This window comes from Agelaius tricolor, unplaced genomic scaffold (genome assembly GCF_023055355.1).
Source record: "Agelaius tricolor isolate 1412-34295 unplaced genomic scaffold, bAgeTri1.0.p SCAF_5, whole genome shotgun sequence".
NCBI classification, from domain to species: Eukaryota; Metazoa; Chordata; class Aves; order Passeriformes; family Icteridae; genus Agelaius; species Agelaius tricolor.
In genome coordinates this window covers 26,823,827-26,843,108 of record NW_027269265.1, presented here as the reverse complement: position 1 = coordinate 26,843,108, position 19,282 = coordinate 26,823,827, and the positions used below count along the sequence as shown (strand labels likewise).

Here is a 19,282-nt window from a genome sequence, read left to right as displayed (position 1 = left end):
GTATTAGACCTAACTTAATCTAGTCTTACAACACTTGTAATAGATGCACATTCCTCTTCAGAGTTAATTTTCAGGGTGCTTATAAACATCACGGTCAGTTTATTCCATTTACTCTCTTGCTTTGTGGTGGATAAGACTTCGGTAAAATTATCTGTACTCAGTATGTGCTGATAGAATCATCCAATCATGTAAATTCAGGGGCACTATTTTTAATCAGACAATATAATTGGTACTAATCTTGAAATAAATGGTGCTCCTGAGAAGCAGGAGCTCCTGTCTTCTCTGGAGCACCATCTGTGTGGCTCAAATGCAATCAGCAATATTTATATTAAATGCTATATATTCTGCCTCATCTGCTGTTTGATTTCCTCTCTCTGAGTCTCATGCTATGAAACAAAACAGGAATCGCAACACCCAACTTCTGACAAGTAATTTCTTCCCTCGATCTGCTGTGTATACCTTGTTAATACAGCTTTGTTCAGTCCTTTTGTCAACATTCAGTGCTCATAGTGACCCAGTCTGCTCAGTGCAAGCTCTTAAGCTCAATTTTCATTATAATTTCTATGAAGCTTTTTATATATCTCCCTCATATTCTCTAAAACTTTACTGTTTTCTCTATTTCATCTTAGTCATATGGATCCCACATTGTCTTGTCCCAAAATCTCACATTGGATTATTCCCAGAAACACTGTTCTGCTACTCAGTTACCAAAAGACCACTCTCTAATAGTTTTGTTTGTTTGTTTTAGGTTGTAAGAGGTAAAATTTTACTCTTTTGGCTAAAAAATATAATAAAATTGAGCATACATTTTTCACATTGCCATTTTACTAACCAATGCTTTACTTGTTCTTTATTTTTTCTTACATGGAAGGGGTTTGTAAGCAAGCTGGATGAATTCATTCACTGGTTAAATGAAGCCATGGAAACAACAGAGAACTGGACTCCTCCTAAAGCAGAGACAGACAGCCTGAAACTATACCTGGAGACACACTTGGTAGGACAAGATTATACTGTGATTGCTGTCTGTAATTGAAGTGTTCTGCTGTGCTTTTTATTTGATTATTACTTTTTAATTACTAGTGTGCGTCTATATTTTAACGTAAGATTTGCAGCATTGCAGTTTATTTTAATGAAAATGCCAACAAATTATTTTAATGAAGATACCAACGAATTATTTTCTGTTCTTGAAATATGTACTGATAGCTTTGTAAAAATTTAACTACTCTAGCTGGTAAAAAGAAAAAAAAAGTACAGAAAATTAAGCTAAGACACTTCCTCTCTTTCTGCCAAAATCTTAGGTTCTTACCAGTATGAAATGGAGGAAAATGTGGTGATAGCACTACTCTGAGCTAATGACCTAGGCACCCCAGTTATATGAAACAGTGCATTAGCTGAGCCCACATGAGATCATAAACCCCCAAAGCTCAGCCTCATTTCCAGTCTGTGATAATATTATGGTAGAAAATTATTTGACAGTCCCAGGAAGTCACGTGATGCGTTACAGGAAAAAATGTCATCTTAATCCCTACCGTAATGCTGGAGTGACCATTACTAAATTAATCAAGCATACATCAACTACATATACTGTTAAAACCAAACTGAAAACTGTCTTTGGGGTTTCAGCGATGCAGAAAGGTCTCCTGTCTGTTGCTCTTAAACATTTCTGTTGTAGTAGTGCCTATTGGCAGTCCCTGGATTAAGTGCCCATCATGGTAGTCTATCAAATCTGATATGAAGACACTTCATTTTTCCTTATGTTGCGGATTTTGTTTTTTGTGGCAGAGTTCAGATTTTTGCCTTGCCTTCTGCACACACTCAGTTCCATGATTCCCATTGTGTTTACAGGTGCTCTGAAGGCACAGAGCACATCGTGAAATGAAATCTCAGAAAAGGCATTGGTCACTTCAATTTGTTTTCTTTGTACTCTGCAACATGAAACTTCTGATGAGAAGCTTTTATGAGTAGAATCACAATTTCCACTCTTGGCTGGATAAAAAGAAATATATTCCAGGTAACAGGGCAATCACTAGGCTGAGTAACTCTCACAGTCAGTTTCCTTTCCCCTTTCTTCCATGAGGAGGAGCACAGTAGCTCATTTGCAGACAAATTACTTCCAACTTTGTCATGTGGTTCTTGGGGAGGTGAGGCCAAACCCATCTATATCAGAGCTGGAATGTGGAATAGTAGTTCAGAGGCAACTCCATCATTGCTAGAGGTAGTCCAGAAAAATAAGTATGTGGGCACTTGTAATTTCCCATCAGCAGTTAGGCTCCCAGCTGCCCTCTGTGTATCTGGGCTAAGTAAATCCTTGTATGTTTTCAGGATCATTATGTTATGAAGCAAGGTGGGGTTTTTTTACTTCATTGCAGAAGTAAAATATCTAAAGAATGGTTCAGTTTCTATTTTATATTTGATAATATTATAATTATTTTATGGCATCTATATCCAGTGAAAAACTCACTGCATAACCTGAAAAACCATAACTGAGTTTTGTTTCTTGGATTTCAGAAAATGTATGCTATTATACTAGTTTCTACACAGCAGAAAATACAGAGCATTTTGTAGCGTGGAAGATAGTTATTTGTATTAACTAGATTGTCAGCTTTTCAGTGGCTTTTATCTGTCAGACATCCTAATCTGTGTTTAAACAGAAGTATATGAACTTCAATTTGTGTTAAGCTCACTGTTGAAATTTCCCTTAGTTGAGCATTGTAAGGCCATGGTGATTGTGGCTTGTATGACTTATACAAGCCACAATCTTATAATTCTCATTTTCTTCTTTTGCCAGTCAGGTTATCCATGTCAGACTCACCTAAGATATGCTGAAGTAAAGGATTTGGAACTTTTAATGAATAGGTTCCAGACTTACAGGTTTATAATACAGACACTGGTAGTAAACTAGATGGGAAAACAAAGAAAATGTCTTGGTTTTTTCCTATGTAGTGCATCTACACCAGCATATCTCATAACTGTTTCCTCACTGGTGCAGGTATTCTCATCATAGAATGGGTGAAAACTTGATGTAGTTGATTTTTTTGGTAGGGACATATCCTTAGCCTTTGGCACAAGTTATCAATTCCAGGAAGTGTTTTCTTTGAAATACATTTGTTGTGATGACAAAATTCGTGCCATAAAGGGGGAATATTTTGCATTTATGAATGAAATATCTTCTGTCAAAATTTAAGAAAAGAAAATAACAGGAGCAAGAAAACACAAAAAATGCACTTGTTCCCTTTATCATTGGCTGGGAAAAGTTCCGCAGAGGTGACGAGGAGAAGGTTGAGAACATCTTCCAAATTTTCCAGTATGTAAAATTGTAGGCTGTCACTTTAGGATTTTAATGTAAACTGTTGAAAAAGGTTTGAATTTTAAAATCTCTCCCCACTCAGCCTTGCTTTTCTTCATCTTTGACATTTCAAGAAATGGTGTGGCACAGACACATAAATAGAGTGTGTTTAAAAAAAAGGCATCACAAAAAACCTACAGCATCAACTTATGAAAATCTTTGCATGAAGTAATGCTTATGTGAGGAGTCAAATCTCTTGAACAGGATGGCAATTCAAGTGTCATAGCACGACATCAGCTTAAATTGGTACAATTCCCCAAACAATTATTCTTGTTAATTCTTATACCTGGTCTGGCAATATTGTCCACAAGGATGTTAATCAACACTTTGAAGCACATGAATAGTGTTAGTCTATGGCTCTTGGCTCAGCAAGAGCTGCCTGCAGAGGCATCTCTGTAAGTGTCTGGAGGTCCTGCCTGGACAGCTTCTGAAACAGTGAAGCACACTGTGATGAAGGTGGAAGGCAGCCTGTCTTCAATTTGGTCTGTTTTTTCCAATTATCTCATCTGCACAGAGACTAGCTGGGGAGTGCCTGGGCCACCAAGGGAATTCACAACTAAATGCACTGTGTGTGCATACAGGCACAGGCCTGATATCCAAATACACCACAATTATAACTAGTAACTGTAAGACCTATTGGAATTTCATTCTTAATATCACAGTTACAACTTACATTCCATAGATTTTCCCACGATGAGAAACCATACATTTTGCCAAGGAGTATGATTTTTTTCTACAAACTGAAAGGTATTCTACATCTTGAATGTGTGCTGTAATAGACAATTTTCAGCTTAGAGACCAGTTTTCTTGCAAATTTTAAAACCTAGCTCCCTGATGTTGTGCAGAACAAAAGTTGCTTTATGCTTCATTTTAGATAACACCAAAGCACAAATCTAGAAACTGAAATGCTCTCAGAGATCCCTGAAATAGTGACTGAAATTATTCTTTCAATTTTACAGGTCTTCTCAACTCAGTAATGTTGGTTAAACTGATTTGGGAGCTGTGTGCTTCCCATTCATATGGAAGGGCTGACGTGGAGCAGCCACCCCTTGAACATCTGGCACTCTGCAGGCAGCCATCCAAGCCAGCAGATGTTGAAAACACTAATATGTTTTCATAAAACAGGCGTGTTTTTCAGTAGAAATCTACTTTTCCACAAAGGTCTCAGTCAGTCCTACTAGAGAGAAAATGAAGCAGGTTTTAATTTTTTTTAACAATTAGGTTAAAATCAGTTCCTAATGAAAGCTTCGTTTGCCTTACCAAAAGGAACTTCTGAAAATGGTTCCTGATTCACTTCATCTTTTGTATTTCTCCTTTTCTGTTATGCTGATTCTTGCCCATTGGCACCCCGATCAAAATCAGCTGCTAGCACACTCTGTGCTTAGACTTGGTGGTATGCAAATCAGTTTTCATTAAAAACAGTGTCCTGAAGGCAGCTTATGAGTTAAAAGCATCTGTCTAGGTGGTACTGCTGTGCTTGTGAAACCAAGCTGACTTTCTAACCAGGCTGACAAATAAGAATACACCATGTATCTCTTGACCATTTTAGTTGGCTAAAAAAGACATTTAACTTTATTCATGGCCTGATAAAATACATTATTTTAGCACAGTAAAGAGGTAAGCTAGCTGCTGCAAAGAACCGAAGAACCCCTGAGGAAAAGGTTTACACAAAAGGTACTATAGTAGTACAAAAGGTACTATATATATTTGTTGAGGCCTGGAACTTTCATAGTTTTAACTTTTTCCTTTGCTGTTAACACAGTACTTTGTGTTTTTGTTGCTGCACAACTCCTACTTTTGCACTGTAGTGTGTTGTGCTCTTAGGTCATTGTACTAAGCCATTTCTGTATCTGGAGGCGTACTTAGGGCTAGGGAACACAAGATATTTAAATGGGATCCTGCAAATGAAAAATATAATATCATACACTTATTTAGGTGCAACTTTTTAAATACTTCTTGCATTATTAGTAGATGTTGGCAAACAATATCTTTTCAGTAGAGATAAAACTAATTAAGGTAAAGTCTTCTTAGAAATTTGGAATTCGTAGTCAGGCATTTTTCTCCATTTTTGTCCAGTAAGACTGTTCTTGCTTCTTGGATTTTTTTAGGCAACATATATTCTGTTTAGTTGAAACTAGAATAACAAATATTGTTCTGTAAAAACCAGAGGTGGTGAGGATTGCATGTAGTTATTGCAGTACAAAGTGTGGTTTGGGTATAACTGATAATATCCATGAATAGTAATTCCTTAATTTTCTTTTCAGATCCCTGTCAGTAATATTTACTCCGATTTAGTCACAAGCTTTGTGCCACGTTAAAATCCCTTTTAGCCCAGAATCAGTTCATTATATTAACCTTCTTAGTCACCATATTTACTTTACTTGTTAGAGTCTTAAAAATATCATAGTGCAAGCATCATTAGTATTTCAAAGCAAATTAGACAAGTTGATTCACACTAGCATTTCCTTTCCTTCTGTACATAGAGTTAAGATATCTCCATTCAGAACCAAATTCTTCTTAAGATACAGGGGGCTTGAGTTTTATTATCCAAAGAGAAATGAAATAAGAATTTTTCTGTCTCTGTTATAAATGTTTCTGGCCACATCATAGCTCAGCAATTTCTGAGCTGAAAATAGCAAATGCCTTCATACAGAAAATAGATTGTATTTTCACATTTAAGAAATTGTGTTGGTGAAGTAATGATGCCTCAGTGATATTTCATGATACCTGATTGTCTGTTTGTAACAAGACTGCTATGTCTGAAAAAAAAGATCATTTTCATCTCTCTGGAAAATCTCATTTTCTGAAAAATACCAGTTTGGAGAAGTATTAAATATCTATTCTTATTGAAAATAAGGTTAAATACACATGCCTTGGGCTAATCTACCAACTGTCTTTGTAGTAGCAGTGGTAATGGTAATTTTATTAAAGGTATTAAAGCTTCTGAAATGGCTAAGTTATGTATTGTACTTTTGCTATATGGGAATTTCCAATGTGCATGGCAGCTAATTTAGATAATTTCCTCAAAATATAGAACACTTTTTTCAGGATGATGGCACTAAAGAGTGAGCATCATGAGTGGCCTAATACTTTGTTTCTCTAAGGATTTGGATTTGTTTAGCCTATTGTTTGTTTGAATTTTTAAATTTTATGATGTTTTTTATCTTGAAAGGCATTCTGAGTGTGCATGGGTTCCTGAATGTGTGTCCTTTTCCATTGGAAGCAGTCCTCAGAACATACTAATAAGAGATGTAGACTAAACTCAGCAGATTTCACAGGCTAATAAAATGATTTAATAGGAAGTAAGACAGCAAACTTAAATAGAATACAAGTATATTGTCAGTTTTGACTATTATTCAGCTTTCAAAATCTGTAAACCAAATAACCTCTATGTAAACTTTTGTGTTTCTTGAGTTAAAGTGTAGAAAATATTGCTGTCATTCCAATACATTTGGCTCTACCTGTATTATAGTCTGAACCCAGAGAATGTAAATTGCAGACTGTGGGAAAAATAGAGGTTTTGGAATTGTTTGGACTGTTCTTCAAATTTAAAAAATATTTTTGGTGACTAAGGAAGAGTAAAAGCAAGCATATAAGAAAGAAAATCCAGGTATATTGCCCTTCTAATACCAGCACTCCTGTCCTGACCAATACCAAAATACTGCATTTGATCTAAAGATGAGTCCCATAAGGTCATGCAATGAAAAAAAGCTGACACAAATCTTTTCTTTGTAAAGGAGAAAGAGTGGGCCGTGGTTATGGTCCTAGGAGCACAGAAGTAGATCTATTATGATTTGGGTCAGCTATTACCATATATGTTTTTAATGAAGGAAGAGAATGTCTACTGTCTTCCTGTACACATAGTCCCACTCCAGAGGTTTGTTTTGTGCAAGCTTGGAGTATAAGAAATAGTTTCTTTGTAATTTTCCTAAAGACTTCATACTCTTAAGAGTACTACTTTTTTTCTATGCTGTCTTTCAAATTTGTAGATACTTACCCTCGTGTAGGTATTTTATACAGCTGCAAATTAAAAGAATTTTGCATTTACTTTTGTTTTTGATTGGTTTGAACCTTCCCAGGAGAGTCTTTGCTACCCCCCAGTTTAACAGTGTCGCATAGGAAGGAGATAGGGCCCCATAATAAAATGTAGGTCTGCTGGGCCTGCCTGTCACATATTGGTTGTTAACTACCTTCACGGAGAACTGTACCAGCTTTTCTAGTTCTGAGAGCTACAGTCATCTCTGGACAGAGGGGGCAATAAACCAGAGGCAGAGCATATTAGGGTGTCATCCCAGAATAGCTTTGCTTCTTCTACTGAAGGAAAAAGGAAATTGTAATGTTCAAAATCTGAGCTCTCACTTGTGAGGATTTTGAAGTCTTCTATTCTCCATATATGAAACTATAGGGTGTATGATCTGTGCCTCAAAAACAAATTGCTCTCTTGTTTTGGTTTTCTTAATGCATGATGTTTGAGGTTTAAAAAGTTAGAATTCAGACTTTGGGAAATTTTAAAATTCATTTGCACTTGTAGGTAAATCTGAGCAAGGCAGGATAACATTTGCAGTGTTGCAAATGTTCACTTCCTCTCAATTCTTACTACCCAAAACTGTAAAACTTTTAGGTCCTGAGGTATCCCAAAAAGGAGATACTGTAAGTCTGAGTGGTGAAAGGGATTCCGCTGGGTCTGTTGTGTGTTTGGCCTGCAGAAGACATTATTTGCATATAGGGGATTCAGAGACTATAATAATACAATGAAATCAAATCACCATTATAAAATTCTAGGCACTAACCTAATAAGAAAATTTTAGTGAAAAGTATTTCACATAAATTGTGACTGAGAAGCTTTGGAGCTTTGTGTATGACAACCTGGTCATGCTCTTTACACAAATTTATCAAAGTAACTTTTGAAACACCTTTAAAAATTACTTGAAATTAATGTTTATTTTACTAATAAACTGCATCATGCTTATGTAGGAACTCTGTTAATTGTAATTTTTTTGTCTATTGAAATGCATGCTATTGCCTGAAATTTTAGTGTTGTTATGCTGGTATTATCAATATAGATGTAGTCAGTAATTTGTTTTTGGGAATGAAATTAAATTTATTTTTATAAAATTTGGAGATTGTAAATCATTAAAAAATACAATGACAGCATCTCAAAGGACAAACAGGCACACTTTCAGCAACATTTAAATAGCTGCCAAGAGCTATTGACCACTCCCATGGTTCTGTGCTATGTTACTCAGAAGCATAATATCATTCACATTTTAAGTACTCAAAGTAGCAGAATTATTGTCTGTCTTTTGGTATTTGCAATGCCAAAGCATTTAGGAGATATACAGAAAATCCAGGAAATGAATGGAGGTTTTGATTGGTAAATATTTTTATTTGCATCTGCTATGATACTTTTTTCTCTTTCTTAATACTACAAATGAATTGGGTTAATAATCTGACAATTTATTAGCTACATTTTGCTAAGATGGAATTTTAGTTCACCTTCAAATTGCATGAAAACTTTTGTCTGTACATGTATAAAACAAATTTCATCTCCTTCATATTCCCCTGAAACTAAGATCTTTCAAGAACTGTTTTAGAACTATATAGCATTAATTCCAGAGAGTTCATTTTGGTCTGACAGTAAGTAGATTTAAATAAGATTTAAATATTATACAAGTGTAAGTTATTTTCCCCTTGGTAACTCCATATTTATCAAGGCTGGTATGCCCATGAACTCATCTTTGGTTTCCAAAGCTGTTATCTCTTGGTTGGCTTTTTTCTGCGGTAGGGCAATACAACTTGGACATATTTTGATTAGGTAGTGTTTTGGGCATGGTGTCTCTGGGTGGAAGAGATGTACTTAGAAATGTGTAAGATAAGACAGAACAACAAGTCAGAAAACTGTGGTTTCTGCATCTTATTTTCTGAGTATCTCAAGAAGGCAAGAAATGATTAAGGGCAATTGTATACAGTGGCTGCGTGTGCAATTCACCATGATTATGGCAACTTAGCAATTGTTTCACTGTATAGCAATTTTACCCATGCCATTTCCTGCCTGTGTTCTTCCCTCGTTGTCTCTTGATAATAGACAAATGGAGATTCAATTTAGGAAGCTCATGTGAACTTTTTTTGACAATGAAATATGTTTGGACAGACACAATCAAAGAGAAATTTACATAGTGAAACACAGAAAAAATAAATTAGAGCTGGCAGCAGAAGAATTTAAGTGAATTTGAAACAAAAAATATCCACAAAAATGGCCTCTATGTCTTCTAAATCTGCAAAATAGGCATCCTGGAGAATAGGGCTAACTATCATTTTTCTCAATATCTAAAATTATGCATTCAAAACTTGGCTAAATTAACTAAAAGGTGGCAAACACAATGAGGAGTGAGAAACAGAAACTGAGAGACCTGAAGCATTTAATGTGAGGAAGATTGAGTTATTCATGTTCAAGATGTAGTAAGGGAAAAACCCCACAGATTGATTAATACCAGTATGGCAGAAGATGTGACAGAGAAGAAAGGGGTGAGGTGATTTTACAGAAGTATGAATTACTATGGGACTGCTGGAGTAGAGCCTGCCTCTTTGTATTTAGTTTTGCCTACCCAACACAAATTCTGTGGCCATGTGACACAACTAGGTTACTGCTCTGTCAGTGCATTTGCAGCCCTTACTCCCACATTTTTATCCAGTCTAGATTTAATGGTCTCAAGGGATCTGGGCTTTCACTGTTTCCCTTAGGAGGTTATTATACAATATAATACATCTGACTTTCATGGGAAATTTAATATTTGTCTTAAAGTTTCTCCTTCTTAATTTAACTCCATTAGTCCCATCTACTATACCTTCTGATACTGTACTAAGTCTTTTTTCTACTTGGTGTTCAGATTCATGAAATGTAAAACAGACAAAAGCAGGAAGGACCTTTCTTTTAATCAACACTTAGTCTTGTTTATTTCTTTGTTCCACCATTTCCACTTTTAAAGAAATTTTGCTTGTTCACTAAACACCCAACATTTTCTCTCCTTGTAAATGTGGTTGATTCCTCACAGACAAAAAGTACATTCAGATCAAGTGAAAGATGGAGAATGCATATGGATCATCAGAAGGTAAAATGATTCCCAGGGTTGCTATAGTTAGCTCATTACTAAGCATTTTGATCCCAGAATTTTCAGTTAATATTATGTTTAGATGAATGATAAACTTACAGAGAGAAATTATCTGAGTAGTCAAACCATATCTGATCCACACCTACAGTAGTGCAATGCCCATATCACAGGATGATTATGGAATTTCAGTAGTGAGGTTCCCAGTTTTATGTCAATTTTAAAGGCATTTTGTATTATGATCTGGTATTGTGAACCAACATAAAAAGTAAAATAGTTATTTTGCCCATTTTTATCTGCTTACAGCGGCCAGTGGAAAGAATTGCCCCCAGAGAAACTCAAAAAATTTTATCATTTAAAGTCTTCTCATTGTAGCAGAGGCTAAAAGACTAAATCTGCTTTCCACTAACTATTCACTCTTAAAAATATCTAACAGTTTCCACTGGTTACAGAAGAAAATCCGTGGTTCATCTAAGGCAAATGATGGTCATACTGTGTTAGGCATTACAGGTTTGTTTAGCATTTGGTGATAATTGGCCCCTTGGTCATCAGTGCTATAGGGAAGGCATGTTCTTAGTTTCAGAAAGAGAAGAAAAAACACATAGTGGGTGCTGATGCTTCAGAGGAGGGTTCATCATGCTCTCCTTAAAAAGCAAAGGTAGAATCCCTGCTATTGTAAGACTTAACCTTGCCTATGGAGCTGCATAAAGCATTTCCATAGTGCTTGTGTTCCTTTTAGCAGGTGGAGTGTCAGTCAGCTGAAAATGCAGCTTAAAATAAAAGAAGAAAATTAAAAATTCTTTGTAGACACCTAGGTTTTATGGAAAGCATGAACGAAGGAGACATTGACTGAAACCATTTCACATGGAATATTTACTTCCCAGGAAAACATATCCTAGTGGTGCTTATTTAATACTAAGTAAGTTTAATTTAAAAAATGAGGCTTTACTAGAAGCTAAATGTGTAACCATTTCTATGTTAATATAAGGACAACTTATGCAGTTGTTCTCTTTTTTATTTACTGAATGTCATTGGAAGTTAGTCAGGAATCTGAAAATACTACTAGGTTATTACATGGCTTATTAGGTTATTAATTCAGATTATTAACCTAAATTATTAACTTAAATTCTTAAATAATAGGCACTGTCCAAACAGAAAATTTCTGTATCATCAAAAATACTGAAGGAAAAAAAAGAAGAAGAAGAAAATAGACAGCTGCCATTCCATGACCAAAACTTGAGTTCAGAACTTGATATCTTGCTATTTTGTAATAGCAATTTATTGGAAGGTAACTGTGCCAGGAGCAACACAGGTACTTGCAAAAGTAGCCGTATTTTAAGCATATAAAAATAATTTTTCAGGAATTGTTTCAAGTCATATTCCCTTTAAGACAAATGAAGTGGGCATCTTGTATCTTTTCTACCAGCAACTGTTCCCATTACTCTAAATTTCACAATTGAATTATATCTGTCACAGTGTGTGTTATATTAAAAGTGCTACATTCTTAGCCAAATTATATGTGCAACTATACCTAAATATAGAAGTCCATATTTCAGTAGTGTAGATTTCTCAAAAACACTAATAGGAAATTTTAAATTCATCTTCCTTTTTCAAATTCTGAAACCATAGAATCCAGGACAATTGGATAATTTTTAATTGTCTGTACTATTGCTCTAAGAAATAAACATTCTAGAAACAGTAATATTTTTCATAAAGGTATTTAAAAATATAATAAATTAACATAAAGAAAATTGATGGGGTACCTCAGTGCACCACGCATTCTGATAGTACTGAACTGAGAAAATTAATTAAATTAAATTAATTTTAATACATTGTCTTAATCTGGCAATAGGTAAACTGCTATGTCATCCAAACTAACCTATATTTATGTATGCATTGTAGGTTCACATGATACTTAGTTGCTGATTTGTGTTTCAGAGACAGTACATTAGAAACAATCAACTGATACATTATGACTTGAAAAAAATCATGCTTATAGTAAGTCTCTGTGCCTCTGGAAATAAACAAATAAATTCTAGTTATCTGTCCTTACTGCAGACATGAATAGGTAGAGACCTGGGTGTTTTACCAAATTATAAAGATTTTCTAAGAACAGAGGGGAAATGTTGCATATCAGAGCTCAGTATGTGTACACAGTTTAGGATACCTACACAATAAAAGCATCCTAAATTTAAGTAGCTACAACCATCAAATAAATCCTATGAAGAACTTAAAATATTTTTTTCCCCACAGTTTTTTTTCCCCACAGTTTTTTTTCCCCCACTTGTACAGAAAATTAAGATATGAGGGAGAGATTATTATATAGTGCTCTTTTATTTTTAGTGTTTTTAGAGTCCAGCATAGATCAGGAGGTGCTGCTTTTTTAACTCATGGATGTTCTGGACTATTGTAATCTTCTGGATCAATAAGTTTCCTGAAAGTCAGGGGACACCTTCATTTTGTGAAGGCTGGGCTCCTTTGCCCCATGCCAACAGCAGAAGATAGCACTCTTGGAGCCTTGTATTTACCCCATTGGTGTTTTAGTTTCAGTTATAGTCGTGCAGCTTTTCTAAAACTGTGTGATTCCTACCTCATTTTTCCTTTCTTGCTAAATAAGAGCAGTTGATAGTTATTTATAGGTACATGGTAATCACAAAAAGTGAAGAGAACTTTGTAAGGAAATTTTGCTTGTTGCAGCTTGTAAACTACATTTTATACACTGTAGTTCTAGGGATGACATTAATGTGTTGTTTAAAAAGCTGCTGTCAGGCCAATGCACATGCATTTTCCATAATGTATACGTGCTCATGTGTGATATTTAGACTGCTCTATAGCTGCAAATGTGCCTGGAAAAATGGCTTTGATTAATTGACTTCCCTCCTCTTCTTTCCTCTCTTCACATGCAAAGGCTCCATTCATTATCAGGAAAGATCAGAGGAGGAGGGGAGCAGAGTACCTGGGTCACACGCTGTTAGAGTTACAATTTTCCAAATGCCATAAGTAAACAGTAGGGAACAGGAAATATCCAGGATGGGAGGGGACTTCTGTGTTTGAAGGTCTTCCTTCATTCCAAATATTTGGTCTGATTTTATCTTTAGCTGTGTAAATTTGCATTTCTCCATTGTATATACATGTAATACTTGTTACATCTTCAACTCCTGTCTTTTTCATGTGTCACATTTTCAACCCCTCAGGTATGAGAAACCTTGAGCATTGATTGAGGGCTATTCCTTCCACTGTTCCTTGTCCAGTTCTTTTTCCTTAGGAAATTACTTGAAATTATATATACATATATAATTCTAAATTCAAAAGTCATACTGCAGTACATCAACAACATTCACTCTGTTTATTTATACTTATATGAATGGTTCTGTCCTTTTAATGTGTGCTGATTTTGGATGGGATAGAGTTAATTTTCTTCATAGTAGATAGTATGGGGCCATGTTACAGATTTGTATTGAGAATACAGGGATGTTTCTGTTACTGCTGAGAAGTGCTTGCACAGAGCCAAGGCATTTTCTGCTCCTTGTACCACAACACCAGCAAGGAGGCTGGGGGTGCACAAGGAGTTGGATACAGACGCAGCTGTGGCAGCTGACCCTGAGTGACCAAAGTATTCCATTACCGTATGACATTCTGCTCAGTACCTAAATTTGGGGGAAGAAGGAGGAAGGGGGGGAATTACAGCATTTGTCTTCCCAACTCACCATTGTGTCTGATGAAGCCCTGCTTTCCTGGAGATGGCTGAACCATGGGAAGTGAGGATGAATCTCTCATTTTGCTTTGTGTGTGTGCACAGCTTTTGCTTTTCCTATAAAATCGTCTTTATCTTGACCCACAAATTTTCTTGCTTTTACCCTTCTGATTCTTTTCCTCATGCCACTGAGTGGGGAGTAAGTGAGAGACTGTGTGTCATGCTTAGTTTCTGGCTAGGGTTAAACCATGATATGCTGTCTCGCTGCTGGGAAAAGTTTATTTCTGCTAAATTTCATGCATGTTCATGACATTTGTGCCACTCCTAATTTATCCATAAAATAAGAATTTTGCACAAGGAGAATATTGCTAGTCAGAAACCAAAAGTTTGGCCCCATCTTTATTCATCTTATTTTGCTTTTTCAGTGTAACGTTATTACTGGTTAATAGGTGCACCTGAAAATCAAGCTGTATTGTGGTATCTGGTGCGTTATGTTAAATGAATCTTTTCTAGGACAGCAAGTCTCTTTTTTTTTTCCTAATGAAAGAGAATACCTCATCTTTTCCAATTTTCCTATCAAACACATCCACATCATCTTGAGACACTGCCACATCCAGCTGCATCTATACTCAACTTCAATTATATGAAATTACACAACCTACTCTCAGGTCCTTTAGGTTCTCTTTGCTGCGTGAGGCACACGCATAGTGCATTTCCTGTGAAGTGCATGATTACAAACTATTCAGTACAAGCCTGTTTTAAGTAAACAGTAAATTAAATATTGTCAGTGCTTGTTCAGACACGCTCTTATGAAAGAAAAAGAACTTGTAGATTTGGGTTCATAAAACTCTAGATTTAAGAAAGGGACAGAGATAAACTAGGCATCTTTTTTCCTTTTTAACTTCTCTTCTCTTGACTGGCCCAGTTGTTCAGAAGCCAGTACAAAACAGCGTATTCAGATGTCCCTACAAGGAGAACTGGGCTAGTAAAAATGCTAAAGGTAGCAAAATTTCTGTTTATTGCTCTTTATTTGAATGGAAAATTCTCAAAAACATTCTGTCACTGTCAGGTACAATGCTGCCTGAAAAAACTATTAAGACTCTGAGCAACATGCCTTTTTCAAGCATGAAAAATTACAGTAGAAGTACCTTGTTTTATTACTGTTCTGGCAATTTTTTTTTTTTTTTTTTTTTTGCTATGCCAGTCAACCTGACTAGAAGGGCTAGGAAGAAAGAAAATGGTTGCTTCCTTAAGAATTGAGGGCTCTTGAGTATTCTGTGCTACCTAGCACTCCATTTCTAGCATGGTCACTACCATTTGAAGTATAAAGTTTTATAAAAACCAGAAGCTATGAATGTGCACTTGCAAAGTCTCCTTTCATCTCTGCTAGTTAAGTTATTCCCAAGAGAAGGAAAAGCTCTTTTTTTCCAAGTGGTCAAATATTGTATCCATTTATTCCATAGACATTTCAAAGAGAAAATATGTTGCATGTATGCGCTTTAGGTCTGCACACAATTTATGATTAAATACGGCAAGTATCCTTTTCTCTATTGTATTTTGCTTCACTTTCTTACAGGCAAGTATAGTGAGAAGGTCTGGAAAATGGTTAAAAAATGTATCTGAGTTATCATTGGTGTATTAAATAGCGTAACATATAGTAGATCATGTTTCTGGTTCCTTTATTACTAGATCTTAATACAATTCGTAAAAATAAAATAATAATTAAAAAATAAATAAAATATTTTATTGACTGTTAAAACAGAGATCCTTTCCAGACTACTAAAAATATTAAGAAAAAAAAAAGGTTGAAAAATAGTTGCTTTACAAAGTAAGAAGGCACAGATCTAAAGCAGACTGATTTTTCTTTGAAAATGGATAGGAGTGTTAACTCAGGAACACAATATTAATAGATTTGTATAAGTGCACATAAGGCCAATATATTCAATGTTGTAATTTTTTTATGGTTTCATAAATAGTGCTATCACCAACATTTCAAAGAACTCTGAAAAAAACAGAGCTCATATGTGGTGGCATAAATTTAGTGTATTTTATAGAACACTGTTACTTCAGATATAGCCTACGGGTTGTGACTTTTCATAAAACCTAATGAATGTCTAGATTTGTCAGCTGTTTCAACACAGATGCACTTTGCTGATCTAATGGAAACATTTTGAGCCCAGATCCAAAATATCAATAGCTTTTAGTATCACAAATTAGTTTGGCTATTGGGTGAATTGGGATGTGGTTCTTGATAAAAACCATCAAGTAATTTTGTATGTGTGTTTTATGATAACTGCCTCTCCAATGTCTGATGCTGAGGTTTTTTTCCTCCCTCTCTTTTTTTTTTTCTTTTATTTCTGCAGAGTTTTAAGTTGAATGTAGATAGCCACTGTGCTTTGAAAGAAGCAGTGGTAGAGGAAGGACGCCAACTTCTAGAGCTTATTGTATCTCACAAATCAGGTAAATCCTTCTGAAATATTGCAAGTCTTTATGTCTCCAGACTATTAAAGAATGAAGAAGCATTGCTGTAAATTACTGCATATATTCACTTCCTTATGTATTATTAATATTTACATTATCAGATTGACCTTCAAGATTTATAAATGTTTCATATACTGCATACAATGCAGTGATACTTATAAAATGAAATACTGCCTGCAAATAGTCTGTTCATTTTATTTTGGTCTTGCTGTTCGACTGAGTTTCAATTGAAATCACATCACTGAAAACTTCACACTGACATATTCTTTGATGTAGGTGCTATGGAAATAACATTAAGATAATGAACTAGGATTTCAAATATATATGTGTATTTACATACTCTGCATGAGTAATTGCATTGGTAAAGCTTTATTTTACCACTTAAACTAATTCTTACATTGATTTAAATATATTTATGAGGACTAGATTAAAATTAAAAATACCTTTTTCCTTTCGTTAGGCTTGTCTTTTTCTTCAGAGGCCTTAAATTGAGAGGAAGGAGAGAGATATTCTGATTTCCCTTTATCCCTACCACCTCTTATATTTTTAGATGTTTGCGTGACTTGTCTGCTAATAGGGTTTTAATCAGCATATACTGCTATGGAATGCCATCTTCATTTTGGCCTACTTAACATGCTTTTCATCCAGGTTGAAGTTATTCTTTGCTGTACTATTTCCTCATCATGTTATATGTGTGCCTCTATTGTTTCACAGCATCAGACATATCTGTGTGAGGTGAAAGCTATAGAAAATTACTGACTTCTGTGTATAGTTCCAAAAAGATAGAGAAGCCATAGCTAAGGAGGGTAGTGCATGTCATCACAGATGTAGGAAACAGTAACGTGTAAATGACAGGAAATATTTAAAGGAGTTGGAGGTAAGGAAAATGTCTTTGGAGGATTACAAAATGTTTCAAGACAAAGACTGGATATTAGAGGGAGAGATTTCTCTGCAGTGTTCCCTACTGCAGAGAAATGACAGTTTATATGGAATTTTTCTCTTGAAAGTGTCAGCTGAAACTCAATCAAAATATAACATGATGGCTAAAAGAAGTGTTTGTCTCTATAGCATTGTTTTGCAGGATGAATAATAGCAAAGCTTGGATTTATTGATGAGAAAACACATTAAAACTCTTGTTGCATTTATTATTTTAAATATCCTGCTAATTATTTGAATAAAGGGCAATATTTAAAGATGCTGTTGAGTTTACAGCTTTTATTTTTCCTCCTTCATTTTGGAGAAGGACTGAAGGACATGCTGCAGATGATTGCAAGTCAATGGAAGGAACTACAGAGGCAAATCAAACGGCAACACAGCTGGATTCTTAGGGCTCTGGATATCATCAAAGCAGAGATACTGGCTACTGATGTGTCTGCAGAGAATGAGGAAGGGACTGGGAGCCCTAAGGTAAGTGGCTTGAAGTTTGCCTTATTTCCTCTTATTTCCGTCTTCTTTTGAACTAGGCACCACTGAAGTTTTCTTTCCACCCTAAGGCTTTTCATTTCTACTGGGTAAACTTTTTTTTTATAAACAAAATGAAATGCCTTACTCTGAAACAATAAAAAAAACCTTAGAACTTTCAAGTTTTCCAGCAAGACCTGTCTTATTGTGGGTAGAGGGGCATGAGGGGGAGCATAAAACATTTAGTAAACAAAACATAAAGCATCTTTAACATGAATAATCAGAATGCTTTTAAATTGTTTTGTTGCAACTATAAATCACTATAATCAGTGCAATCACTCAGCTCTGACATCCATTAGCCGCTTGGTTACAGCAAATTAACAAAGAAGAGAGAAAGTGATTCATTATCTCATTCCTGTTAATGACTATCAGATGCATTGCTTAATTAGGGGATGGCCATTGTAGTAGGAAGAAGGTCATATGCCTTTCCACAAATCTTTTTGCTCCAAGTTTAAGTCATCCATAATAGTGCTTGTGTTGAATACAAGTACTTTAAGAGTAAGTTATTGACACCTATCATAATTTTGTGGATATTAATTATTAGAGAGGGCTATAATAGTTGCCAGTTGCCAAACCTAGTATTTGTAAGAGCATTTTAAATACAGACCATACTTATTCAAATTGATGCAAGCAGTGTTGGGATACTGCACACAATAGAAACTTCTGGTTTAGGGTCCATGATCTTTCATCACCACCAATTGTAAGCAGAGCTGTTTCTTAAGCAAAGAACATGCAGGAGAACAATCCAGTAACTCAATATCTTGGCACATATCTAGCTGAAATGTTTAGAAAAATTCATGGCTTCTCTTTCTGGAAACAAGAGAGATGGTTATGCTGAGTGGATTTTCTGGTTCTGATGCTAGACAATTCTTAGCATTGGTATTCAGTGCTTCCAAGAGAGTGGTTTGTTGAGTGACTCTTGGCTATGATTATATGAAAAGTTCTGGTGATTTCTTACTATAATTCTACATAGCAAGAATGGTCTTAGAAATGGAGGAAGAATCAAGAAGAAAAATGAAACAAAAATACAGGAAAACACATATATGCAGGAGATAGAATTTGAACTGACATCCCTCATCACTTGCATGATGGAAAGTGCTCCTAGGCCATACAGCTCCTCCTTTATGAAGTAGGTGGTGGAGCAACACTTGATTTCCTAATGGGATCTGTTAAACTAAACAGACTAGCCCAAAG

General features: G+C 35.4%; 1 protein-coding gene across 5 annotated transcripts in view; it reads left to right on the top strand.

The window, feature by feature from the left end:
* AKAP6 (A-kinase anchoring protein 6) overlaps nucleotides 1-19,282 on the top strand; it is a 257,106-nt gene that overhangs the window by 103,787 nt on the left and 134,037 nt on the right. For 4 of the 5 annotated variants that reach the window (XM_071426918.1, XM_071426921.1, XM_071426917.1 and 1 more), the window contains exons 5-7: nucleotides 872-994; nucleotides 16,510-16,606; nucleotides 17,868-18,034. In XM_071426918.1, the coding sequence (XP_071283019.1) occupies nucleotides 872-994; nucleotides 16,510-16,606; nucleotides 17,868-18,034 (387 nt within the window). The remainder of the gene's footprint in view (nucleotides 1-871; nucleotides 995-16,509; nucleotides 16,607-17,867; nucleotides 18,035-19,282) is intronic. The other variant, XM_071426920.1, reaches the window with a different exon arrangement.